General features: G+C 47.0%; 1 protein-coding gene across 1 annotated transcript; it reads right to left on the minus strand.

The window, feature by feature from the left end:
- Positions 1 to 1,366: 1,366 nt before the first annotated feature.
- PNPLA2 (patatin like domain 2, triacylglycerol lipase) lies at positions 1,367 to 27,409 on the minus strand. The gene is made up of 9 exons (XM_072338290.1): positions 27,097 to 27,409; positions 14,469 to 14,701; positions 14,227 to 14,292; positions 10,303 to 10,512; positions 9,402 to 9,462; positions 8,329 to 8,502; positions 7,775 to 7,907; positions 6,960 to 7,082; positions 1,367 to 6,270 (listed from the first exon to the last, which is right to left on the minus strand). Exons 1-9 carry the CDS (start codon positions 27,281 to 27,283, stop codon positions 6,006 to 6,008), a joined length of 1,452 nt encoding a protein of 483 aa, XP_072194391.1. The 5' UTR covers positions 27,284 to 27,409; the 3' UTR covers positions 1,367 to 6,005.

A 27,409-nucleotide genomic window follows, 5' to 3' on the forward strand; every position in this document is an offset into this window, starting at 1 on the left:
GTTCCGCACACGAGTTCACCGAAGTGCATCCCACTCTCACGGGACATTAAAGAGAACGGCACGGCGGCTCAGCAAGGCTCCGGCTTAAGGGACTTTCAGCGTCTCTCCCAATGGAAAGGAGAGGCGGCACGGAGGCTCTCAGCACCACCAAACAGCCGGATCTGGGCCAGAAGGCGCAGAGGATGCCGAGCAATCCCAGAGCAGGGGAAGCCTGGCGCTGCGTGCCCCTCTCTGAAAGGAGGGACGCACCTGAGGCCGCTTGGGGAGCGCTCCTCACACACCGCCAGAGCCGCAGCTCACCCAGCAGAGAGCTGCTCTGAAGGAATGCGCGCCCGTACCCATCTTTCAGCTGGCTGACGGCTAGAGAAAGGGCGCACGAGGAGTTCTCAAGGAACAAGGAACTCAGGACAGGCAGCTTACAGCTGAGGGACCCCGTCCGACAGCGCCCACTCCGGCCTCACAAAATGGCGGGCGGGGGGCGGCCGCCCCGGCACCACACGTCCCCCCCCCGGCCCCGCAGCTACCGGGGAAGGCTCTAGGGTAGGCGCCGGCTCCGCCCGCCCCGTGAAGCCCCCGCACCGCCCCGCTTACCTGTCCCGGCCGAGGACGTACAGAGCGGGCACCTGCGGCCACTCCCCCGGGGGACGCCGGAGCCGCGGGGACGCCGGAGGCGGCCCGAGCCGGAAATGAGCGCGGCCGTGCGCCCCGCCGGGCTGGGGGAGCTGCTGCCGGCCCCGGCAGCGGCAGGTGGGGCTGGGGGCTGCGCTGCCCGCTGCCGCGAGGGGCCGGCTCCGAACGGAGTTACAGGCGGCGAAGACACAGCCAGACTGATCCGTGGCAGAGACAGAAACTTCACGGATTAACGGCGCTGAGCTGCAGCGCAACGGCCGCTGCTCGTAACAGCTGAGTATGAGCCGTTTCCTGAATGAGGAAATAGGCGGCAGGCCCGGGTCAGTTCCTCAAGCGACTGCCGAGGGCTGGAGGAAAACTTTCCCTTTTGAGCATGTGCACGGCATCGCATCCTTCCACAGGAGCCACGCACCTGCCCTCGCCCAGCCCGCTTAGCTCCTCTCGGAAACCAGCACCTCTGCAGAAACAGATGGGCTCTTATCTTTCACCTGTGAGATCAATCACAGAACCACTAAGGTTAGAAATGACCTCTCAGATCATCTAGTCCAACCCTTCCCCACCGCACCCACAGCACCACGTCCACTGGTTCAGTAAATGCTGACACACATTTACCCTGAGAGCAGTTTGAATGAGATGGGCAAAGTAGGGCCCAGCAAACCCACATCATACAGTGCAGTCAGAAATACTTAACGTACCTTTAAAGGGCAAAACAAACAACGTGGCACAGGCAGGTGAGTACAGTGAGAAAGTTTTTATTAGAAGATATAATTCTGCCAAAATAAATACTTTTTGTTTTCTTTTTCTCTCCAGAAAACGTTAGAAAAAGGGAAACAGGAGGGAAAAAAAAGCATCAGTTTAATACTGTAACTTCAAAATTACCGTGAACACTACTTGAATACATTGCTATGTGAATAACATCACTTGTATGTGCTATTGCTGGTCAAGCTGCTGCTCTGACATCAGTGATTTCCACAGGATTTCCATACGCATGGTGTGCCCCAGGGGCTTCCCAAACTCAGTGACAACAGCAGAGCCCCAGGATGCATTTAGCTCAAGCCTGCTTTAGATGCTGTTTCCCAGAGCAACGGAAAACCCTCATAAGAAAAAGGTATTTCTGTCCAAGTTACATTTCTAGTCTCCCTTTGCAGGAGGGCTGAGGTGCAGCCATACAACAGGATGGATGCAGTTACAGACAGTCCTGCAGGCTGGGAGCAGAGAAATGTCCCATGGGTGGGCAAGAGGGAAGAAGAAGAGGGAGGAAGAAGAGAGGAAACAAGTTGTGGTGCACTCAGAAAGGCAGACACCACTAGATGCAGGCTGGAACCTGCTGTGAAGGCACAGGGTGTGTTTGGCACTAACTAACCGGCTGGTGTGGTGACCAGACAAGGTGGTCCATTCTCTCACCATTTTAAGGGGAAGAAAACTGCTGGAGAAGAGGAAAGAACTGCTGGCAAGGCCCTCAAAGTTGGGCAACACGCAGCGCTGCCACCCACACCTACCATGCACTTTGCAGAAATGGACCCATAAGGAAAACAGACACAAACACATGCAGGGAGTTTCAGGGTTTCTCCCACAGCTACTTTGGCAAAAGTGACAGCTCTTCTCGCATAAGGACTGAAAGCTTGGAAACCAGATTACTAGATTAGGTTTAAAAAAGGGACAAGAACAGCGGTAAATATCTAAGAACTTGGGGGTACCCCAGTGCTGGCAGATGTCAACACCCTCTTGTTCTCTAATCTGAGCACTGCTTCCCCCAGGAAGTTGTGAGAAAGCATTTCCTAGGTCCTACTGACAGTCTTCAGAAGCATTTCCTCCTAGCCCTTGAAAAGCCGACTTGTGGAACTATTAACTGCAGGTCAGGCAGCAAACCAAATCCAACACACCACATCACGGGGGCTTACAGAGCACGCCATAGATGCACACTGCTGTGCACAACATTGAACCACGTGTTGTACAGGTTAGGGACCTGTTAGATGCACGAGAAGTTGATTGTAAGCCTTGTTAAAAAGCAGCAAGTTGTATCTGTATCACAGGAAGGAGAAAAATAAAATGGATTCCTGAATGCACAGACTCTATAAGTGAAACAACAGCAGCTGCAAGGGTTAAAACTCTTGCAGTGTTCAAGTGAAGATTATAAGGATTTCAGATGTGGGCTGCAAGATGAACTTTTGGTCCAGGATCCTGACTTCTCAAATACCACCTACAGGAAGGAGAGCACAGGCCCTGGTCACTACCACCAGGCTTCCCAGCCATGCATTCTTTCCTTCTAGATTGCTGATGTAGAAAAAGATCCTCCCTATCTTCTTGATCCTCTGCAGTCTGTGATGAATGAGCAGCAAGAACTTGGAGAAAATCATGATGTTTTCCCTAAGGAAGCAGAGGGTAGAGTGTGGGATTTATTTTTGACAGATATGCACTTCCTTTTCCTGAGCTTGAATCTATAAAGCCAACAAGCTGTTGCACAACAGCCGCTTGGGAATACAAGCAAAAAAAAGGGCTAAGAGAGTGGTACTCCCAGAAGTGACAGACCTTCACATTTAGAGCCAGGCTTTGATTTATGGTTATTAAAGTCAGCAGCGCATAAAAGTTAATTATATTAACATCTCAAAAAGGAACTAACAAGCAGATGAGGCGCAACAGAATTGAATTCAGGCCTTTTACCAGCCACAGCAGTTACTCTGTTGAAATGTGTGGACCAGAACCAGCAAAGCTTTTGGATCAGAGCACTAGAAGACAGCGGCACCAGCCTAGCTGGGTGTGATATGCAAGAGAAAAGCAGGGGCTGAGGGTGCCAAGCTGCAATTTCTTAGCATGTCCTATTGCCAAAAGAATTGGGTTCAGTTGAGTGGTTTATATAAATCAGTCAGTGGTTTTCCCAGTCCAGGAAGAAGGAAAAAATAAAAATAGTTGCATCATTTTCCTCCACCCATATGTTAACACAAATAGGCAGAGCCAAGCCTCTAAGCACAGGGTTTCCTGGTCTGGCTTTACCCTTCACAGATGCACGACTTCTGGATGCAATGCTTTCATCTCATGCCACTAAACAGCTACACATTCTCACTAATTGCTCCTTGTACATTAGGGACAGCAGATGCACATTCAGCAAACTATGAAGGTAACCCAGAGCAGTGGAGAACAATAAGCGCTCACACCAAATCACAAACACCTTATCTCAAAAGCATATCCTGCTCCCATGAACTGACAGTAGTTGGCTGCTGGTTCACCTTCACTACACTTGCAGCATTCAGCTTGTCCCACAAGCTTCAGAAAGAATAAAAATACAAGACCAATATGCTTTATAATCCTACATTCCCAATCTGGTTTCAGAATCCTCTGTGTTCTTTTTTTCTTACCCCCCGCCCCCCCACAGTGATTCCTCTACACCCTAGTTGCCTTAACTACATGAAGCTTAAGAATAAATCTGACTGTAAGTGCAGGCCTGCTTCATAAACTATGCAGGCCCTTGTTTTACACAAGGTAAGCTACATCCAGGAAGGACAGTGGGGTGATATTCTCAGCCACAAGCCAGTATTTGTACTGGCATCTCACAGACAGCATCAGCATCACAGCTGCCCACTCTCTTGCCTCCCAGATTGCAACAGCCACTGGTGAAGAAGTGCTCTGGTGCTTACCAGTCTCTGCAACGTGTACTCAAATCTAAGTCCAATGCACGGTCCTGCTGGTGGGAGACAGCACCCACCACCTCACCCACACTGCCTGCGGAGATGTGACTAATTAGAGTCACTGCCTTCTGCACCTACTAAAATGTCTGACAATATTTTCACTTTTTAAACCGAAGGGAGAAATCAGAGCATTATTATTCCACATACAGGCTGCATATCAGCTTCAGACACCCTGTGTTGCTCCCCAGAAAAGAGGGCATAAGGTTGCTGTGGCCAGCTGCGTACTGTTTGTGCTAGGAGAGGTGCACAGCAAGATGTGCTGCAGAAAGAGATGCCAGGAGCTGGCTTTGCGTCACAGTGCAAAGACTTAAGTACACACAAACCCCACAGGAAGCCACATCTCATTTTGGGAAGAGCAGAGAGCTTGTTTCTGGGCAGCAGGTCACAAGCAGACTGCTACTGATAAGGCAGAGCCCAGACCTGCTCCAGCTTTTTAAGGGACAAGACAAGCACAGTCAGTTCCAAGAAGGCTGGCACATTCACCAGCACTCCCAATTTCACTTCCGTTTCTCATGCTCCTGCTATAGACAACTGCATGGCTGTACCAATGAGCCGCAACACAAGAGGCAAACTGTGAGGCTGATATAACTGCAAACCTGAATCTTTCTCATCCCAAATCCTCAAACAAAAGAGCTAAGTCCCAGCTTGACAGGAGATCTCTTACGTGGCACCCACTTGTAATTTCCTTCCATTGCATGGTCCCCTAAGGAGTCAAACCCAAACCCTGCCAAAGGCAGCCACTGTTCCAGTACTTGCTGTGACGCTCTACCACCAATCTCCCAAAGATAACATGACCCATACCATCTCACCTTCCTGTAAGCGCTTCGCATTCCTTCCCAACTATCAACTGCTGAACTGATCCTGACGTAGTTGGGCTGAGCTTTTCCAGTGTGACCCCACACTAATTCCATTCACAATGACAAGAATGAGGCTTCAAACTCCACAAAGAAAAGAAACAACTCAGCCTAAGTGACTGCTTTAAAATAAGCTCAGTGACAATTAACACTCTACGTTCAAGCTGCCAAAGTTCTATCAGAATGGAAATTACACAGGGAGAGTCCACGACAATATAAACCAGGATAAATATACTACTTTTCTACATTTCTGTGGCCCCAGTACAGCCTGCAGCAGGGCCACCTCTGGCTTTCAGTGGGGACGCAGTTATGGGACAAAGACAATGGTCTGGCATCAAAGAATAAAGTCAAAAGGAGATTTGGAACATGGGTTTGGCAAGAAACTGCTTATCTTTCAGTGGCACAAAGACCTAAGAGATGTCGGATGATTCGAGAAAAAACAGATTAATATGCTCTAAGAGCCAAAGGAAGCTAAAAGCTACGTGAGCTTGAAAGTGTCATCTACATCCTGATTATTTGGCGGTGAAAAGCCAATGGCAATTCAAAGTGCATTATTTGGGATAGCCCAGTTGGGTCAGCATCAGCATGGCTATGGGCCACGGCCAAGCCTCAGCACAAGTTTAGAGCAAGGGATCAGCCTCCGTGCCTTTAACACAGACTACTTACCCAGCCCAGTGGGCAATAAATGGCTACAGACAATTCCACCAGTCTCCCTTCTGGGAAGTCCCCTTCGCAGCATATTCATGAGCACAGGGCAGCCCGCTGCCAAGGGATGAGACTGGTCTCACTCTGTATCTGTTCCCCTTCCCACCCATCCCCATCCCCCAGCACAGTAGGCTCAGAAGAGTGGCAGGCACTCTTTTGCACAGTCCAAAGGTGGAAGTTTTATCTGAAATCCTTCCCAAGGGAAGAGGGATGCCTGCATGTCCACGTTGATGCAGAGTAAGCCCATCACAAGCTGACGCTGGTACTCCTCCCACTTCAGCATGACATCAGACAGGGAACGGTTGCTTCTCATCCACATAGGTATTGCTTCACCACAAGGAGATGCTGGAGAAATTGGCAGGCTCTGGGGCCCTCCAAGCTCAAGGTGATAGTAAAGCCTGAAAGACAGACATGCAAAGAATTAGTACGTGGGACAACTCAAGCAGGTCACTAGACCAGAGCTCCAGAACTACAGGGTTCTTTCCGTTCCACCTCTAACTGCCTGTACAGCCATAGTCCTTCTCATCTCCCAGTTATTCAGATCATGAGTTCTTGTGGGAAGAATCACTCTCTAATGCTAGGATCCTTTGCCTACTACTGTAGTATTTTCCTATTCTCATCCAAGACTTGCCTCAGCCTTAGAGCAGGGAATTGGGCTCAGAAAAGCTGGAGCCAAGGTGCACACACAGATCCAAAGCACTCTGTCACATTTGGAAAATCTGATATTTCCTGGCCTTTGAAGTGCTTCCCCACCCCAAACCAAGCTTAGATCCTGAGACAAAGAAGGTCATTTTAGCTCAAGTACCCCTAAGAAAGGATGTTTTGGGGACCCTGGACTGACAAACACCACAACGATCTTCCACAAAAGGGAAGTAGAATACGTTAGGATATTATAATTAGATATACATCTTCTCATCTATTGTTATAACAGCTTCATAACAAGGTCTGCCCTGTAATGGGAAGAGTGAAGTCGACCACGTTCTGAGTCTGTCAAATGGTTAAGGAATAGACTCCATAAAAGTCAGAGGAAGAAAGGGAAATTGAGTGATCCCCTACAGGACAGAGCTGTGGAGGAAAACAGCCATACCTGGCTGAAAGATGACTGCCCAGTTTCTTCTTGGCTTTCTTCACAAGGTAGTTGCAGATTTCAGTTATCTGCTCCCTCATCCATCTAATATCTTCAGGGATATCTGGAAGCCATTCTAGCAACCTGGACAGAGACAGGAGACAAACATTAGTTGAACTGCACAAATGACAGGAGGAAACAGTTTCGCCTCCCGTGAATGGTTTCATTGTTTTTAGCGGCAGTTACTGTACGAGTCATTTCCACTGCCATTCATAAATGTGGGAGAAGCTGTGAAAGATGAGAGCAGTGCAGCTTATTCTTTACACTTGGCATCTGTGCCTTCCATATTTTCATTTGCTTTCAGTAACAAAATACTTTCCAAATCTAAGTCTTTCTATCACAAACCATCTCCTTCCAGAAGCCTTCTACAGGCTACCTTGTACTAAGAACACATTTGACAGACCTGCCTTTCCAGCTGCATAAGCGTAGAGCTGGAAGCAACAGGAACACTCTCCTCTCACTCCAGAGAGGTCACATCTCATGAGATTCTCATTTTCATCAGCTCTTCTAATTCAGAAGCTTTTCTCCAGACTCTGAACTTTATCATTTCAGCACGTAGCAATCTTACTTCAAGCTGGAAGTACTGGCTGCAGCTAAATTACACGTGAAGGTAGGAATATTTTTGCACTTAGCTGTTTAGTGGCATGAACTCTTTCCCCAAGAACTCTGGCACTACGGTATTAGAAAGGATCCTGCTTTCTCTCTATTCATGTTCCACCAGCTACACCAAACACTTGGCTGCACAAAAGCACCAGAGAAAACAGCTGAAGGCACACCTGACAGTGAAGGAAACAGCAGACTCCAGAGGCAGCAGGTAGGGGACCATCATGGCAGTGGCCACGCGTATAGGCAGTGTGTTGCTAATACCAGTCAAGAGACCTCTTCTTTCAGCACAAGCCTCCAAAAGAGCTGAAGACAGAAAAGAACATGGCTGAATCACTCTCGAGCAGGACTACCCTTTTCCCTGCAGTATCTATTAAGTTACCCATCCTGGGAGTCTCCCCTCCTCACCTTCCACTTTTTAAATGAAGTCTAGCTCAGGGTAGCAATTCTGAGCACAGATGAGGAACAGCAACTTGTAGTTCCATCGAGCTCCTGAAGGTTACAGGCATCAAGATCCTATCCTTGCCTTACAGTGTAGAAGTGTCAAATGAGGCACCCCCCCCCAGTTCAGTCTCCACACCTTTATATCCAAGCCCTTATTTTATCTAAGCACCAGCAGGTGTTCAGTCCCCAGCTACCAACAAGCAAGACCCACATCCCAGCAGTCCTCTGATACAGACCAGGCAGCACACAAAAATGGCCAGGGCTCTCTTCCTTTGGATCATACCTTGGTTCAGTTTGGGAGGCAAGTGTTCAAAGATGTGGTCTTCAACAACAGCAAGGGCAGTGTTTTCCTCCATCTGGTCCTCAGCTTCTTCTTCTTCCTCTTTCTTCTCACCTGGAGGGGCTTCTATTGCAAGGAGAGGACCAGCGGGACTTGGGCGATAAAGGTGAAGGAGACCTGAGAAGTGATAAAGATCATACAAGTTAGCTACTCTTTCTTGCCTGGCACTTAAAATATTACTCTTCACCCACCTCCCAGACAGATGGACATAATACCCTGTCTCTTATTTCTGGTAATGCTTACTGCAGTATGTAAGAAAACTGACTGCTTTAACATCATCATCATTTTTCCCCCTCAGAAATTCTTAGGTTTCCCCTCCACACGTTACAGGGGGCCATTTCATAGGGTTTTGTTGCTATATACTTCACCAGCAACCAATTCACATTCCCCTCCCACAGCTTAATCCACGGAGCTGCATGACTGCTACTGTCCCAGTCTAGTAGAGACCACAAAGCAAACAAATGTGTTTGGTCTGCTAAACTGACACTAGGTGGCATCAAACGTCCTCAGCCTGAAACAGCATTTCAGGGAGGCAGGGAAGCCCAGGGCTGGAACATCAGATCCGGCAAAGCCTATAAAACTGCCAGGCCCCGGGGGCTGCTGAGGGCATGCCAACGCTCTGCACTGCTCTGCCCCCTTAGGCTTACCCTCTCTGCAAGTAGAAGGGCACTGGCTTATCGGCTGACACTCCAAATGGCAGTAAATCTCTGCTGACATAACACTAAGCACACGCTACATAAGTTCAACACTCAGTTGTGCCAACACCACTGCTCTTGCCTCAAAATAGTCAGCCCTTCCATATTGCAATGAAAAGGTATCTACTCCATCTCTGCTTCCTAAAGAGCTAAAATATCCTTATTGGTGGAAATTCCTTAATCAGATATCTGAAGCACTCTCCTTGACCAGTTTTGTCCTTCCACCTTTTACACCCATCACTAACTAACCTCAGGGCTAGATCACGAAACCTGGCACCAGAGAGGCAATTCAGCACACCCCACAAATACTCAGTGCCTTACCATTCTTCTTCAGGAAGTGCAGTGCATCCCGATAGCCCTGCTTGCACATATCCCGCAGCACCTGTGGCAGAAGTAAGCAAAAGCAATCCATTTGGAGGCTGTTCAGCTGAACAGAACAAGCACTCAGCTCAATGCTGACTTGAGAGGAATTGTCCTGCTTTGAGCAGCAATAAGAGACGTAACATGAAGGCTTTGGATATTAGAATCACTTGATAATTCATGTTGGAATACTAACAAATACAAGCTTAGAGCTGCAGCTACTTCATTTCTCCATCTAGAGCTGACACTGCTAAGGGCAGCTGTCTGGAAGTTACTCCAACAAGCAGCCCAGAATATTTCCCTGCAGATGCCAGGAAGTGCCACTGTGTTCACAGACAAAGCCAGCTAAGACTAGTGAAGAAGGAGCAAAGAAAACTTAGACAAAGTGATTCAGGATGCAGATGTACGCTTATTGTGCCCAAATGCCAGATTTAACACTGCATTTGCTCAGAAGCATGTAAAACTGTTTACAGTGTCACCTGCTCTACTTGCACTTCTTAGGAGAGACAGCCACTGGCTTTCAGTTGGTACTTCTAGCATGACCTTAAAAAAAAAACCCTCACGAGCACATTAGTTCTGAGAGCTGATAGATTATTTAGAAGCGAGCCTGGCTTTCTGGCAAATGCCACTTTATAGACAGTCATGTGGGAATCTTCTCAAACACACGCATTACAGTAGCAAAATTTAAACCAGCCACTTATATGGCTTAGCACAGATATTCAAGGTTTGCCAACTGTCAAGGTGAAAAAATAGATAAAAAAGAAACTGAAAACTAAATGCCTGCAACCTTCTTCTTCTGAAGTATGTGCAATAGTTAATGTCTAGCCTTTTCCCCAAGCTTTGAGACTGCCAAGAATCTCACCTGTGGCTCCGGAGGAAAGAGGGCCTTCGAGAGGCGGTAGAGGTTGCGAAGGTTGAATTGGATGCTTGTATTGGTGACTCTCAGCTCATGCATGTTTGTGGAACTGTCTCGTGGGCAGATATCACTCTCCCCTGAGAACGGAGACACCGTGATTGTGTTCTTCAGCTCATATCGTGGCAAGTTGTCAGAAATTCCTCCATCAACATATCTCTGAAATAAAGGCAAATGATCAGTTACAAGAATAAAGAATGCTTCACATGTCCCTGTTCACATCTGTACCAAAAACTTTGGGAGAGAACGAACAACATCCACTAGAGCTGGAAGAACTGGAAGTAGTGACAGCATACCTGTGCTGATTATCATCTCCTTTTGCTATGTGCCTTTCCTCATAGGAAAGAGTGTTTTGACCACAAGCATTCAATGACAAAAGCATAACTCACTTGTGTGACTACTGAGTTACATCTGCTACAGGGTTTGAGTCCTGTTCAGTTTGACAGTATGACACACCAACAACCACCTGCAGCGCAAACTGATCTAAGCTGTCACACAGTGACAGTGAGACATTTTTACTTGTGCTCAACACAAACAGCGCAAACACAGGTCACCACCGTCACAGTTTGTTAACTAAGAAGGAAAGCAGTTGATTTGTTGCTAGGAGGCTAATCAAGCAGCAGTTCCAACACACGGGTACACATTTATAACCTGCTAGCTTTGGTGTGATAACAGAGTACAAGGGACTTAAGTTTTGCTCCTAACAGGAGTTCTTATCAGAGAACATTCTCTACATACATACTATAAACAGCTGCATTCCCCTTGTTGGAAGGACAAACCCAGCAATATGTACTTCAAGTATTCTTTAATGTATCATAATTGCACAAGGAGCTGAGCAAGAGAATCCCTATCAGAGGTCTCTGGCAGAGCAAGCAATATGCAGAAGATGGAGATAATGGTCAAGTTGAGAGAGCAGCAATCTTAAGATCCCTGCAGAAACAAGACTTGAACTCTTGTGTACCTCTGATAAAAATGATTAGTTTTATAGGAGAGTTGATCTGTTTGCTGCCTAAAAACCTTTTTTTGGTGTGAGTTCAGAAGTAAATCAGCATGTACTAGAGCTACAAAGCCCCTGAAGCAGCAGCTGTAACACCTTTCCATTCCTCTGCTGGGTGGGCAGCAAAACAGGCAAAAGGCAAAGCTGGCAGATGCTGATTCCCACCAAAGTAGGGAAACGCTGACCAGAAAAGGAGGTGCTTTAATTCCACACCCTGCTTTGCCTCACCTCTCAGGCAGGCTGACCGCAGATATTAGTCTTTCACTGCACAGCCACAGAATCATGGAACAGTATGGGAAAACAGGAAAACACTGTCTGCTTTGCCTAAGGGGTGCTTGCCACTTTCTCTGGAGAGCGCACGTGTTGAGATCTCTCCAAGTTGTAAGAGCCTGAAGAACAATTCATAGGCTTCTGGACTTCAAGCATGCAAATGCAGCTAGAGGAACTCAGCTCCCAACCAAGCAACAGGATCAGAGCGGACTGAGCAGGGGGTTTCTGGAGGGCAAAAACAAATTCTGGGGCTACATCTGTGTACGGGTTCAAGAGAAGCAGCTTGTAATTTCAGTTGTAGTCCGTACAGACCACAGCTAACTCACAGCACGGAGCATTTCATCCATCAGGCCCTGTTCACCAAACATGGTATCGAGACAGACATGGTTAGTGGCTCCTGCATTGCCTGGGTGTGGAGAGTGAAGAGGGCAGAAGGAGGAGATAGATATAACTCAAAGACACGTGCACCCTGTTGGAAACACGAACATTCACTCTGCCTAAAGAAGAAGAGACGAGTGTTTTTGCCAATTAGCTGAGACAAGGCTAGCTTGTGGTAAGGATGCGGAAACGTAAGTTTTCCAGAGGGTGGCAGCAGAAGCTAACAGATGTTATTAGAAAGACATCTACAATAAAGCTAGCACCTGCTTTGAAATCAAGGAACACACATTAAGACCCCACCTTCTGGTCCACCATTCTGCAAGCAAGTGTTTCTTACACAAATCAGCCAGTACTTATTTGGATTTACCTGAACCTCCAGCCAATCCAAGGCTGACCACTCTTTTACAAAGCCAAAAGCAGCATCAGTGCCATAGGCTGCAGCCTCAGCCTACCTGCAGGTGTATACAAGAACTCTTGGGGACAGAACACAGGCTGAGATCATTCCTGAGGTCCCCGGCTCCCCTCTCTTACTGAGTCCTCCGCATCCCTGGGATCTGCACTCAGCCAGATTAACAGCTAGCTCTCTTTTACGCTTTTTAAGGTTTTAACCTCACCCTCATGCCACTGAAAGGTCACAGCTAGAGAGCACGTTTTCAGGTCAGCAACTGGCCCTTTAGTTTCTCAGTACTTAAGAACTCATTTCTCTTTCCCTCTCACCTACCTTCATCATCCCCCTCCCTCCCCATAAGAAAGCTAGAGTTACAAAAATCGAACACTGAAAAGACAGGAGGGAAAAGAAAGAATTTGGATAAAGAATAAGGACACTGTAACTTTCACAGGCATACTGCCTTGAAAACAGGTACCTGTAAGTTGAGTTGGTGTGCCATTCTATTTTGTGGTAAATACAGTCATTAGTTGTGCTAGGAATCATGCAGTCCCGTTTCAAAGCCTTTTCCCAAGTTCATACCCAATCTGATTTAGCCTTTCACCTCACCATACTGGCTTTCAGAGACAGAAAGAGCCATTACTTTCTGGGGAAGAGGTAAAAATTAGTTTCCTCATCTCATCCCACACCCATGCTCACCCTCCCCCAGCCCCTTGTTTTCCCCCACGTGGAAACTTCACAAGAGAATTGACTCCCTGGTACAGCAGGGCAGCTGCTAATTTCATAACCCGATTGCTGTACATTGTTTTGGAATTCTGTGATTTTTGCTTGAGCCAGGTTCACCCCAGTTAACACCAAAGAGGTCTTATGCAAGAGCCACTGCTACATTCCCACCAGTTGGGGGATAAAAACCCAGACTGTAGCTGTTGAGCAAATGTCAAACCAGCCCGATCTGTCACTTCTTTGAAGGGCTAGACATCAAACATTTCTAGATCATTGCTCTGCTTAACATACTTGCACAATACAAAAACAGTCTAGTTGCATATTATGCAGGAACGAAACCGACCTCACTTGTAGGAGGCTTAACAGATTTGATGCCCTGTCACACTAAGGCATCCTGATCAGCTCATTTGAGGGAAGGCAAGACATGCAGATGTGAACGGCAACTCTTCCTTTCAACTGGTTAGATTGTAAACAGGCAGCCATTTCATGTGCAGTACCTCATACAGCACAACGGAAGTCCAAGCTCAGCTGAGACCCTTACGCATGGCTGCTATATACAAAGATTCTCCAGCCCTGTGCAGCTTTCAAGCATTTGCATTTCTAACATGAACATACAAAGGGGAGAAACTGCTTTGGACGCTTTCTTGGATAGGAAACTAAAAAGAGCACTTGCCGATAAAACATTCTCAGAAGAAGGACATGAAGAATGCCTTGGAAAAGAGGCCTGCTAACAGCACTAGCTGTTAAAATTCTTCAAAGGAGGTCAGGCTTGTAGGAAAAGAACACATAGTTTTCTACCTTGGAACAAAGTTCTTTCCACATGAACAGTGGGTTAGAGCCTCAGTGCTGGAGAGTTCCACCAAGGAGCCTGGATAACTATATACTAAACCTACGAAATCAGCCAGCGCTTAAGTTACATCAGCCAGACAATTTAGCCAACTGCAGGACCTGAAAACAAGGCATATCCATTGCTAACATTGTTTCTTTGGGAATTCCTCGTGCTTCTTCAGGATAATTGCTTCCAGGTAACAGGCAGTTGGATTGCCCAAACTGAGTATCAGAATTTGTTGTCTTATTCATTAGTACGTAATTTAACGAAGAAATATTTTAAGAGTCTTACCACTCCACGCAAGGTTGGAGGTATCAGCCCGCAGTAGACAGGGATAAAGGTGCTGCAGACACAGGCCTGAGGAAGAAAGAGATCCAGCACATAAAAATGATATCAAAGCCTACTGAATTATTAGAGTACCACATGGGCGCACTCTGAGAATTATACTACATTATAAAAGACATTTGGAGACAAACACGAAGCAAAAGAGTCTGCAGTTCTTGCCCAGCCCCCCACAATAAGCCTCAAGTCACCTGGATCAGCTCCTCTTTGGAATGGAAGTCTGACAGTATGACATTTTCTCCATCAGACACTCGTGTGAGGGAAATACCCAAACGTCCTGCTGCCACCTCGTGCCCATTCTCTGGCACAGTCTTGGACAGGCAGAGCCGAATGATCTTCACCAAGTTGAAAGAGGGGTGAAGCGGACCCAGGAACCTCTTTCTTGCTTCTTTAGACACTCGAATAATGCTGGCGCCAGCCTCACCTGTAATGAGAAACACGCACCATGAAATGGTAGCAAGAAATCAGCCTTTTTCAAAAAATAAGATATAGAAATCCTTCATTCACAGCTTTGCTCTGAAGTTTCTCCCTACTTGCTAATATAGCTCAAGATAAGTGGCTACTACAGGCACAGTTACAGAGCCTCAGAAGCTAGCTGTGTTGGCACTCACACATCTGCACTGCAAACAGCTACCATCACCTCACATACGTTCTATCAAGTCAAGGATGATGACACGCATCTGGATAAGGCCTCATGTTTTTTCAGGAGGTCCTATTTAAACAAACAGTGAGGGATGGTGAAAAAAGCAACAGACCAACACAGAAAATGAGGTTATTTTGGGGCTTCCTTATTGCTTACGGTTGAATTCACTCCAAAACATCCTTTTTTCCTGACATGAAAAACACGATCTACTGGCATTTTTGCTTATAGGCAAACTGGAATATCACTTCTTTTCAATTGATCCATCATTACAGCTCTGCTGGCAATGCTGTTTCAGGTAAGCAAAATGTACACTATGCTTCTTTAGGCAACCAGCTATTTAGAGCTACCTGAAGTGGATATGGAGCCCCGTCTCTTCTGTGTCCTACTTCACAGCACTAGAAACAGGCCCTGTGGGGAAGCAGGATTCACAAAGGCATGCATGCTTTACACTTTCCCTCAGTGACCCAGCTGGGTTTACAGAAGAGAAAGCAGCTCATCTGCAGAGAAGCAAAGGCAGCTGCTAAACCCATTATCTCATGGTCACTGGGAGCCCCATCTGGCACAAGCATCACAGCTCTGCAGTAGGAAAGAAGGGAAAGGACAACACAAAACCACCAACCCAAGCCAAACCGTCCCCACCCAGCATGCTGCCCTCTGCACACACTCAGACGCCTCCCCGTGCATCTCCTAGTCACAAAGAGATACAAAGCATTCCGCTGAGTACAAGGCAAATCACTGCACTCCCAGAGATATAGTGATTATTTATATGAGAAGAGTACAAAGGGAAGAATCACAGCAACAGAAGGAAAACAGCCATGATTTCACAGCTCTTCTCTACCATCAGAGATGTGGTTATTGGACAAAGATGGAAGCTGCTATCAGTTCAAGCCAACTTTATTGGCTTGAGACCTCTCTGTTTTGCTGTCTTCCCTCCCCAACCCTGAAACCATAACCAAGTTAGACCCAGGTTAATAAATAGAGATAAGGGAAACAACACTGTCAACACTATATTGACACATCCCATTCTTTTGCAATACACGTGTGCCAGCAATATGTTCTCCCTAAACACAGCCTGGGAACGTGATTTTGTGCGTAGGAAAGCCAGCGACACCAGTAGCTCAAGCAAGCTCTGAACGAGACCCTTGACCATGACCAGAAACTCCGGGGTCAGGATTTAGGTAATGTGAGGTAGCAACTTAACAGAAAATCCAAGTTCCCTTCTTTGAAGCAATTTTTAGCACTATAATCCCAATCTTCTGCTCTTTCCTAAAGTAACGTTTAGCAGCCTAATTCTGATCTTACTTATCAATTAGCAGTAAGCCACTGAGCACAGCCTGTTCCAGATAGTAGCTGCATGGTTCAGGTCCCTTCCCAACACAAAGTAAACTGGTTTCTGTGGGGCTGGTTCATGAGCACCATGTCATTAGCACTCGATCCCAACCACTCTTTCGCGTCTGACAGGGTGAAGAGAGGATGTGCAACAGAGGCAAAAAGAATGAAAGAATTCCAGTCTGGCACCTTGGCCTAGGAAACTCAGCTGCACTGAGCCACCCAGGAGCTGGTGCTTAAAGAAACACGTCTTCAGACCTGGAATCTCACCTGAATAGATTTGACAGCGGTACTGAAAACAACCACAATAAAAATGGAGCTTACGACTCATATCTGAGCAAAAGTCTCAGCTGGAAGTTGCTGAAGAAAACTGTGAAATCCTAAACGTGCCAGGAAACAGCCTGTCTCAATATCTGAAGAACAACTTCAGTTGCAGATACCTGCTCAACCATCATCACGCAGCCAAGTGAGATGGAGGGACTTGGAAAACAGGACAGAATAAGAATTAACCACCAGTCACCAATTTCATTTCTTTAATTTCTTGGGTACTTTTGGGTGTTTTTAACACACGCATATAAACAGGTTGCAACAAGCAGCTTCTCGGGTATTTCAGCTTACGGGCAGTTGTGATCCCGTTGGACTTGTTAGCTCCCTAACAGCAAAACTGAATGACTGAATGCAGAATAGCTCAGAAGGCTGAGAGAGGCACAGTGTGATCTGCAGCACCACCAGTTTTCCTGGAAATGAGGCCAGCTGAGGGTTCAGCCAAGGGGTCAGGTTTATGTAGCTAAATCTATAACAGATGACAAGCCCGCTTGGAAACTAGTATGGGAGGAGAAAGAAGAGGTGAGAGTGTGAGCAGAATTTGAGCTGGTTTTCCTGGAACACCTTTTGTGGTAGGGATGGGATTAAAATAGGCTGCCAGAGGGAAAAACAGCTGAATGAGAGGTAGCAGAGAAAGAAACCCTGCACGGGTCAGCCACAAACTAACTGCTCTTACCGCCCAGTGCCGATTCCAGTCCAAAGAAAAGTCTTTCACAGGTTTTGATGAATCTGGTGACTCAGGATACAGGGCCATGTGGAAAACCTAAATGATTTTTTTTCCCCCTTTTGGGGTATGTTGTAAAGGAACACTGACAATCTCTAATAGTTTGTATTGATTGCAGGGAAAACATCCTTCTCCCATTTAACCATTTACCCAACATTTATCCTCATGCAGATTTACTAAACCATTATTCCTCTTTAAGAAAATCTATACAAGGAATCTTTTCAGCAGAAAAGACACACCCCCTCATACTCCTCCCTTCCTGCACTGCCATCCCAGTGTGCATGGCTAACCACAAACCTGAATACTGCACGGAAGCATCAGACAGCTGAGTCCTTAAACATCAGCTGGGTGAGGAAGGCCAGAGCATCTGTAGGCTCAGCCTGCAACCCTGCTGCAGTAGCTAGAAAGGGCAAGTTACAGCTACCCAAGCAAAAAGACTAATAGGCAGCTGCTAGTTCACATTTCATTTTTCAAGAGTCTCACACTAGCTTATTGACCTGGCAAGAGTAGTTCTCTCAAAGAACTGGCTATCATTCCCAGACACACAACTCCAAAATGACCCAGGTTCAAAGCCTCTGCTACCTTGCCTTCTTGTTCACCTTCCACCCTTCTCTAACCTCAGAAGCATTCAGCAGAATGTACTGTTTATCACTGTATATAGAAACCACCAATCAAAGGAGAGTCTGCTACTACCTCGCCCCACAGGGAGAGAAGAGCTGAAGAGCAATCACAAAATAAAGGCGATGTTGCAGGAAACACCACTAACTGGAGCTATGAAATCTGAGGCAAAGGCTACTTCAGCTCTGTGGGACACATGGAGATGAAGGCTATTGCAACAGATAAACACCCTGCGGCACCTCCCGTGGGATGCAGTGTGGGGTGTCAGTTGCTATGGGAGGAGAGCAGAGAAGAGCCTCTTCTGACCTCTTCAGCAGCAGAGCTTTAGCACCAAGGGCACAGTGACGCTTGCCTGCTGACATCAGATCACACTGATATCTATTTTCCAGTCACCAAAAGGGCAGATGACCCATGAAGTATTTCATGTGGAAAAAAAAGAGCTTAAGAAAGAAACGAAAATAGGAACAGAACAGGCTGAAGAGGCAGAGGGGCATTCTGATGAGAAGCTCCTTCTGGAAGAGCTCCACATCAGTACAAAGTTCAGCCCCCGTGCCAGGGACATTCCTGCTCCCTGGCTAGACCAGTGGTAAACAGGATACAAGCGGAAAGTCTTTCAAATAGGGATGGAGAAGACAGCGTGGCCAGGTGCAGCAAGGATACAGGGAACACATCCCTATTCCTGCTTCTAGGGAGCACACACAGGGAAGTCACAGCCCACACTGCAGATGCCATACCTTGCTTGGAGTTACAGAGCAGGCAGGGAATTGTGCAGCACCAAAAGATTCTTGCTAAACCTGTGCTGTATCCAGCAACAACAAGAACTTAGATGTCTTCCTACACATCAGCAAGGCACCACTCCTCTCTCCTCTGTCCTATTTCTCAGCAGAGGCTCCAATGTGGACAGACACTTAAAGTTCTGAAAGGAATTAGTAGAAAGTGCAGGTGCTTATGGTACTTCTCCAGCACCTGGAGAGCCCAATGCCCTGACCAAGGTAATTTGGCCAGAAGATTTCCAGGACAAGAGCAAGCTGCCTTGTACCATAACAAGGGACCTCACTTCATTGCTGCTTGTAAGGTGGTGTTGCACAGAGTCCATGTTTAGCTATCCATTGAGAGTGAGGTTTGTGTGGTGCTTGACCCAGATGTTTTGTAGGAGAGCCTCAAACCATCACCTTGGCATTTTGCTCTCAACTTGGGCAGCAACTTCACACGACTGGAGCTCTTGATGTTCACACGGACAGATCCTTGCTTGGCCCTGAGTTTAGGAGCAAGAGTCAGAAGGAATTTACCAGCATTATCACCTGCAAAGCTAATTTAGTTTGGTTGCACGTTTGTTGCTACTACTTCAGCTGTTCCAGCAACTCATCCTTGGAAGTGCTAACAGCCAGCCTATAGCCATGAGTACAGAATTCAGGAGAACTGCCCTATGTTCATCCTGAGTACAAATCCCCGAGCTGCTCCAGCTCAGTCTGTGCAGCTCCTGCCTCTGCTGAATCCTAAGTGAGCAACACGTGCTTTTCCTGCCTGGCCTCTCCCAGGAGATGATACAGTCCCAACTATAACACAAATGGCCAGCCTAAAGACATTAAGCTGTAAGCAAGGGATGTTGAAGCAGAAGTCTGCAAACTGACCACTAGGAAATCATTAACCGAGATAATTTTATCAGATGTTTCCTCCGAATGCCCATTTGCTCAGCAAAAGGAAGAGCAAATAGCAACACGGTGGTGATCTAAGGACAACTCCAGTTCTTGTGGGCAGTGATCTCAGTTTGTGAAAGATCCCCACTGCGTGGCTGAGCTTCATGCTTCACGCTGAAGCAAACTGGTTTCCACCCATTGCCCCAAGAAAACAAGAACCAGGCAGACCTTCATATGGGCTGAAAGAAGGCCAACTTGGGTAGTCAGGTTCTCATTCTGCACATCAGCAATACATGGAAGATGTCAAAGAGGGTCAGGGGAGGATGAAAAAGATAAATTAATGCCAGCAGAAAATAAGAATGCTATCTTACGGTCTGCCCTTATAAGATATTTTCAGGTGGTTTGCATCCTACAACTGGAGACAGATCCTCAATTTCAGGCTGAAATCCTAGAAAAATGCCTAAAAGCATTTGTGGTGGTGGGAACTATCCCTTACTTGCCAGAAGTTGTATCTATCCCACTCATTAACACAAAGTAAAACTGTCCTTTATTAAATACTTCAGGCTGGGAGAAGGCAGCTAGCACCGTAACCTTTAAAGGCAGCAGTTCTTGTCACATCTGTGCACATCTTCCAATAAGCTGATAATAATATTGTGAAACATCATGTACCAGCACAAGCTGTTCTCCTGTGACTTCCCTAATTTGTGTTGATCCTAGTTATATTTGTTACTTATATTCAAGGTTCTCACTCATTTCTCTATCTTCTATTTTGCCATCAGATAAGAAGCAGCTCTGATGAATTAGATCCAGATAAGAGACCTGAGAAGGAGATTTTGTTTTTAACAAGGCAGAGGCAGCAGACAACTGCCCCCACAACACATCCTTAACCAGTCTGCGATAAACCCAGTCACACAACTGGCTGTTCCCAGTGGCAGGTAACCCTCCCTGTTGAGTTTTGTAGGTAAAGCCCCAATAAGTAAATTCTTTTGCAAGGGAAATTCCTTAGAAAACCTGGCCACAAATAATGGTCTCCCTTCCTTTGCTCAAGAGTAAGAGGCACCGATTCATGCCACACTCGAGTAACTCCTAGGGATCCCTCTGAGACTACGGAAGGAACATTCTCACCTTACAGAAAGGGCAAGCGGAGACACAAAGGCAGCTTTTCAAGTAGAGCCAGCTCTTGCAGCCAGAGGTAGATGCTGAAGGAAGGGCTTATCCCACAGTTTCTGGCCCAGATATTCAGAGCTAAGCATTGCTAAGCCTACAAACAGTGCCGAGGTATAGCCTGCAGCAGGATCGCTACGTAAATCCAGGTCAACTGCAGCTGCTTCAGATGTACAAGCCTCTCATCAACATGTCTGTTCACTTCAGGTGAAACTCAGGGGGAAAAAGCAGAGGGGTGTTCTGTATTTATCAAAATAAGCCCCAAACAGAAGGAGTCCATTTCTTCCCTTAAAAGAAACAGCTATTTTTTTGTGCACCAGCTGATAAATAAACCAGCACTACTGTCACACCCTGGATATGGGGTGCAGATGACAAGAAACTTTGCATGTGCGTTGCCCCACTGCGCTGACACTAATGTTGACACAGCAAAGTCTCACCAACTAGCAAACATCCTGCAAACCAAAGTCCATTTGGTTCCTGCAGACACAGGACTGGAGCATTTGACTTGGCAATGAGAAGCAAAAAACACTGGAGCTTCTATGGGGAAACAATCAATAGGAAAGCCCAGAGGCAGCTCAGGTCAGGCAGACAGCCAGGATTATCGAGTGGCACAATCACAACAGTGAGCACCACCAGCCTATTATATTCCACTGTAATTCTCTAATACAAGGGTTCACAATGCATTTCTGATCAGTGCTTTAGAAAGAAAATAAAGGGTGTAAGAGCACATGAAAGAGAAAAGCTGCTCAGGACCATAGGCAAGCTGAACTCTAAGTCCTGTCCTTCTCCGTACTTCAGTCCTTGCGAGTGTTCGAGTACAACTTAATCTGCATGTGGTGACAGGAGGTTCCCTCTATTTGCTATGAGCCAGAGCAACACTGGGCTTTGGGTTACTTGCTTTCGGAAAAGTACTCAGCCAGAAAAAGCTAGTGAAGGAGAGGATGTGAAGGGGGGGAAAAAATATGGACCCGAACCCAGGCCATTTCATACTCACACAGCACCCACCCTCTGCCCTGCACAGAAGCAGAAGTGGAACATCTTGCTTTAGATATCCTCATGAAATCTACTACCACAAAGCCTCTAGTGGTTGTTATTCTGAACAGGAATTACTGCAGAAGGAGCAAGTATCACTCACAAGCACAACATTATACACCACACTCACTTTCCAGAGTCTGTCAGCAGATCAGCAACACAGACCTCAGGATCTAGCATACTATTTCCACTTGACAGTGGAAGAGGCACTAGAAATAAGATGCTCTGGAAGGGGAGAGAGCAGTGCTACATGACAGTAGAGAAACTTCTTGGATTTTCCTGCTACTTCATGCCAGCAAGGTTCAGCCAACTTGCCTTGCTAAATATCTGCACCACAGATCCATGAAGATCAAAAGCAGAAGGAACAGTTTGGGTTTTTATTTCTAGAGCCTGAAGAAATAGCTTCCACTCCAGCTATGCTTTACATTACCATGCACGAGCTGGTTCACCAACACCAAAGCAATGCAGATCACCATCCAGGCCTATACACAGCTTTTGGAGGTTTTCAGTCTAAGCCCTGCTGAGTGCTCTCCTGTGGGCAGGCTCTGCCACTCAAAGGGCAGCCTTACTCCCTTCTCCCTGTCCTTTCTCACTGTACACTTGCGTGGCTGCTAGAGCACGTTGAGCCCTGGCAGAAAATGAGAGAAATGGCTCTGAAGTCCACTCCTGGCTCTGAGCCTGCAGCGTGACCAGCTCCCACATGTTTGCACCGTAAGCCAACTGCTCCACCCCATGCCAAGTACCTCCCCACACACCTCCATGCAGGCTGCTCACCGTGCCCGCTTTGCCCTTCCATCTCACACTGACACGTTTGGTGTCACTTTACATCCCTAATTTTTCTCCGTAGTGACGAGCGGAGCAGGTTACAAGCAAGACAGTGGCAACAAGAGACCTTGCTCCAAAGCAGTCTTCAGAAGGTATGTCGTTCTGATGAAGGTTACTGAGGAAGCAACAGTCAGGCAGATCACAAGGCAGTCTGCATTCCATGACAAGAACGTCTGGGGATTTACATACCTTTCTTCCACAGATGTCAGAAGCAGTCCCCCCCAACAGCATCCAGATGACTCGGGTTGTGAGCAGGATAGGAATCACCTGCAGCGGGTTGCACTGACCCTTCTGAGAGATGGGCCCCTGCACAAACCTTCCTGCAAGGCTCAGAGTGCAGAAGCAAGGAAGGCAGCAAGACAGACACAGCAACATCCACCTGAAGCTCACACACACCAATAAGTTTTTAACCAGTCCCACTGTATAACACCACTGGGCTAGGTGAAGTGATACAACTCCCCCGTACTCTGCAAGAGGGCTCTAACTTTCTCCACGCATGACATAAATTGGACAGGATGAATTCACACACACCCTGCTGAATTATACGCCAAAATAACTTTCTCACCGGACCCAGCCCTGAATCACTAGCATTCAAATAAGCCATCAAGAACAAGTCTTATAATTAACATATGCTAAGTGATCCTTGATCCATTTCTACCAGCTGCCACCTCTGCCTCAGGACTGCAAACTAGATAATCCACAGGAGAAGTACAGAGACATTGCGAGAGCCTTCGGTGTGAAAGTGGTACTAAATCCTTTAAGTGCTAAGGCTTCCCAAACCTACAGGTCCACCCAAAGAACACGCAGGTATCAGGAGGAAAAGGATTATTTCTTCCGAGAACAAATTTAAGTGCAGCATAGACAAAAGACTGGAAAAGAGCCTCAGAGGATGTGGGAGACAGAAGCCGCTTATTTGCATCAGAAAGCATCAAGACTTCAGGTCTAGGCAAGCACCAAAAGCAGCACAAAACACTAGGTTCGTGCAGCACTACAGATACAGAAAGGGACTTGGGTTTTGACTCCCACACGCTATGGAGGTCTCCCTCACGTACCTAGGGAACCTCCAGATCCCATCCAACAGCCACACTAAGAAGCATCAAACACACTTCCCCCAAAATAAACTTCATGATTCACGCTCTGGCCAGCATGAACTGGCACTGCTCTGAGGACTCATTAGAAACTAAGCTGATTTATTTTCCTCAATCTGGGATTTGATGTTAGATTCCACACACACAAAATAACCCCTGTGATCAGCCTTTAAGCCTTTGCAAGCAGAAGAACTAATTTCAGAATGAAAGATGCTGTCAGTGTTCACTGATAGCAGCACAATTCAAATCTGAAAGGTAACAGAACGGGTTAACCTCCTCATCCTTCTTCCATTACTCAATAGAAAAAGTTCCTACAGTTCAGCAGCGTAGCTTCCTGGTGGTCATATGATGACAAGTGACAAGCAAGCCTGACCATCAAACAACTGTTACTTCACCATGGGACAAGGTTGGGACAGAGTCCTGACTGAGATACTAAGGGAAAAAACAAAACAAAACAAAACCCAAACAAACAGGAAAAACTTTTCATAACAAAACTCAAGAGCATCTCAAACAATGCTGCTCTATCTAGCAGATGCACGCTCCTTTCTGCATTCTCTGTAGCAAAAGCATCCCCTCGGCTTGCTTTACTATTTTTGCTGGCACTGATGGCTCATTCACATTTCACGACTAACTCCCACAGATGGGGGCTTGACAGCTTTGCCTCTGACAGCAGAATCTACCTCTTCTGCCACAACAGAGGCACAATTCAGCAGCTCCCCCCCCCCAACTCAGAAGAGAGCAGTACAGGACAGCACTCACGTGCTGCACAGTAGAGATGCTGTTGGTAGAGATGCTGTTGGTTAACTATGAGTCACAAGCATCACAAGCACAGTCCAGGGCCTAAGCATCAGCTCAAAAACAGCTTTTCGGTGATTACAGGTTTGCATCCCATAATTCATACCAGGCATTATGCCTCCAAAGCAGGCACACCAAATCCTACGCAGCTCAATGAAGTGAGATCATTCCAGGCCCTTAACAAAAATATATCTCCCTACCCTCACAAGAAAGATTTTGGAACCTAATATTAACTGTATTTTAGCATTACTAGTGACTGGAAAAGTACTGTCCTGTTGCATCTCATGAGCCAATTCTACTCATCCAGGCCCCCCAACTTCAAGTTTTATCATCAACATAAGCTCCAGGCACAGAGTTTGTGAAAAGTTGCAGGATATGACACAGACATAAGAAGGAGACCACAAAGCCAACAGGAAAGGGATTCTTCCTTGCGTGGCACATCGAGGTGCACTTCTTAGCAAGTTGGGTTCCGACAGCCCCAGAAGAAGCAGCGGGTCTGACAGAAGCCCATTTCCCAGAAAAGCCTCTGGACTGTAAAACAAACATGCTTACAAACATGGGAGACCGCCCAATAAACTGCAACATCCACACAGGTTATTCTAGTGGAGAAAACAATGCATTTTCCTGCCAGTGAAAACAATAATGTCAAAGCTAGAGAGAACACTTCAAACACAGATCAATGCCATGGGCACAGCCCTGAAGAATTACAAGTCCCCCACAACTAATAGTAAAGTGCTTAACATGAGCTAGGTGAGGTCACAGCAGACTATTAATATCTCCTACTCTTATTTCAAAATAAGGTCCTCTGCCTTGCTAATACTCATGTCCAACATTCCTTTACATGCTGTGCTCAAATGTGCCTTCAAAGTCTATGCTGAGCGATCAAGGTCGCAGAGTATTTGGCAAGGGCATTCACTTCAGTGTTTGCCCACAGCAGAGCCTTACTGCCACATGCAAATGACAGCGGAGTGCTCCCAGTTCAGGGAGAAGGCAGACTCAGCTCAGAGGCAAGCTGGATTGGCACAGAGACCAGAAGAGAAAGGCCAGCTAAAAAACAAAGTGGGATCATAGACCCTGAAGGCCAGGACAGTTTCTGTTCTCTCTGGACAGGGTCTCAATTGATGGAAACTTGAAAAAAAAATGCTAAAGGAAAAGTTTTTTTCCACTCTTCCTCTGAAAGTATTTATTTGCATTAAGTTCACAACCAAGTACAGACACAGCAAAGCACTAACCTTTATCTACATGCAGCCAAATAAGCAAGACTCCTGCTTGCCATCCATCCAGGGATGCTACTTAGTGCTCCAATTCAACTGACAGCACATTAGACAGCGCAAGGCAGGCTATGCCATGAGCTTTAAAAAGCCCACAGGCTACTGTGGTTTCTCTCAGGGAGAAGCCAGTTGCACAACACATACTCAGGACCCTCCAACAGAGGAAAAACTGCTCTCCTAGAACACTTTGCACCTTCTTTTCCCCCTCTGCCCCCTTCTTCCCTATGAGCTCAACCCCAACCTCTGGACCTCAGCTTGCAATCTGTACTGTCAGAATGGCTTATAAAAGGGACAAAGTGCAGCAATACCAGGCCCCAGCTGGGCATTCCATCATCTGCTTTTACTTTCAGAAGTCACTGGTTCTTTATGTAACACACACGCCAGCCACAAGCAGAGCAAAAAAGAAAAAAGAGATATAAATGGCCAAGAGCATTCAAACTTGAGACATAACTTGAGTAGCCAAGATGCAAGCCTTTGCCGGCTTCAAACAACAAATCTGCAGAGAGAGGAGCAAACGTGACCTAAAAACGGCCCCTTATTCAGTCCCTGTTCTCATGCCTATCCTTACACCTCAAAGGGAATGAGACAAGTAATTGGGTGTTGCCTTCTGGGAAGTTGTGGATGCTCTAGATATATAAATAGCAAAAACAAGGTAGACAAGGTAAGAGACTTGCTCAGCCCTGTAATGACAGCTGAGCAAAAGGGTTCGGGTAGAGCCTTCAGCCTGTCTCATGTGTGTGCCACACCTCTGCCAGTTTAACAGAGGCCCTCCCAGCTCAGGAGCCAGCTGTGCAGTCACCACAGCACCACAAGCAGCAGCCAGCAGAACAACCAAATCCCAGCAGCTATCAGCAACGGGACCCCGACAGATGGGATTAGAAGATACCTACTTCCTCCCCCCTGAGAAAGCCAGACATCGCAGCACAACAGCCTTAGAAATCCCAGGCTGGGCTTCAAGCTCCCAGTATGCTCCAGGAGCAACAGCCACACTCCATTGGTCGCAGCTGTAAACATCACATTAAGGGGGAAAAGTTCAAGTCTCACCACGCAGAAACTGACGACTTTTAGTTGCACGAAGGTGACATTTCAGAACTCTATCTGTCCCCAGAGAACAGGGAGTGCCCTGGAGAGATCACAGATGACTTCAAGCAGCCAACAGCTCCGGTTTCACTTAGCTCACACTTGTTTCAGTTGTTTCTCTACCGACAAGCATAAGAATAAACAGTCGCATCTGCTTCCCTCGCATCACGTTCAAGATGCTTTCCTGCGATTTCTATTCTCAAAATAAACAGGAAAAGCCTCATGTGCAGCAAACCCTATTGAGCTTTTACACCTACCCCCCCCCCCCAACGCTACCACAGGCGCTTACCGAGGCAGGCACCGCTGACGAGGGCAGTGGCGGTGAGGGCGCCGGCCGAGGCCCCGTACACCTTCCGGGCGTTGGCAACGAGGAAAGGGGCATGTTCCTGGAGGCAGCTGGCCACGCCGATGTGGTAGACCCCTAGGAAGCCGCAGCCGGCGAACGAGATGTTCCAAGCGGAGTCCAAAGGGAACATGGCCTACGTAGAAGCGGGGGACGCCGAAAGGCCCCGCTCACATCCCACCGCCCGTCAGCGGGCGGGCTGAGAGAACGAGAGGAACTGCGACTACCGGAGGAGAGGAAGCTACCGGCAGCCACTCCG

The sequence above is a fragment of the Excalfactoria chinensis genome, chromosome 5 (genome assembly GCF_039878825.1).
Source record: "Excalfactoria chinensis isolate bCotChi1 chromosome 5, bCotChi1.hap2, whole genome shotgun sequence".
Lineage (NCBI taxonomy): Eukaryota > Metazoa > Chordata > Aves > Galliformes > Phasianidae > Excalfactoria > Excalfactoria chinensis.

Coding starts and splice junctions, on each gene's coding strand:
- PNPLA2 (XM_072338290.1), bottom strand. CDS start 27,283: ATGTTCCCTTTGGACTCCGCTTGGAACATCTCGTTCGCCGGCTGCGGC. Junction 14,293..14,468: donor CCAAAGAGGAGCTGATCCAG/GTGACTTGAGGC, acceptor TTTCTTCCTCAG/GCCTGTGTCTGCAGCACCTT. Junction 9,463..10,302: donor TCTTTCCTCCGGAGCCACAG/GTGAGATTCTTG, acceptor CTTCTGCCACAG/GTGCTGCGGGATATGTGCAA.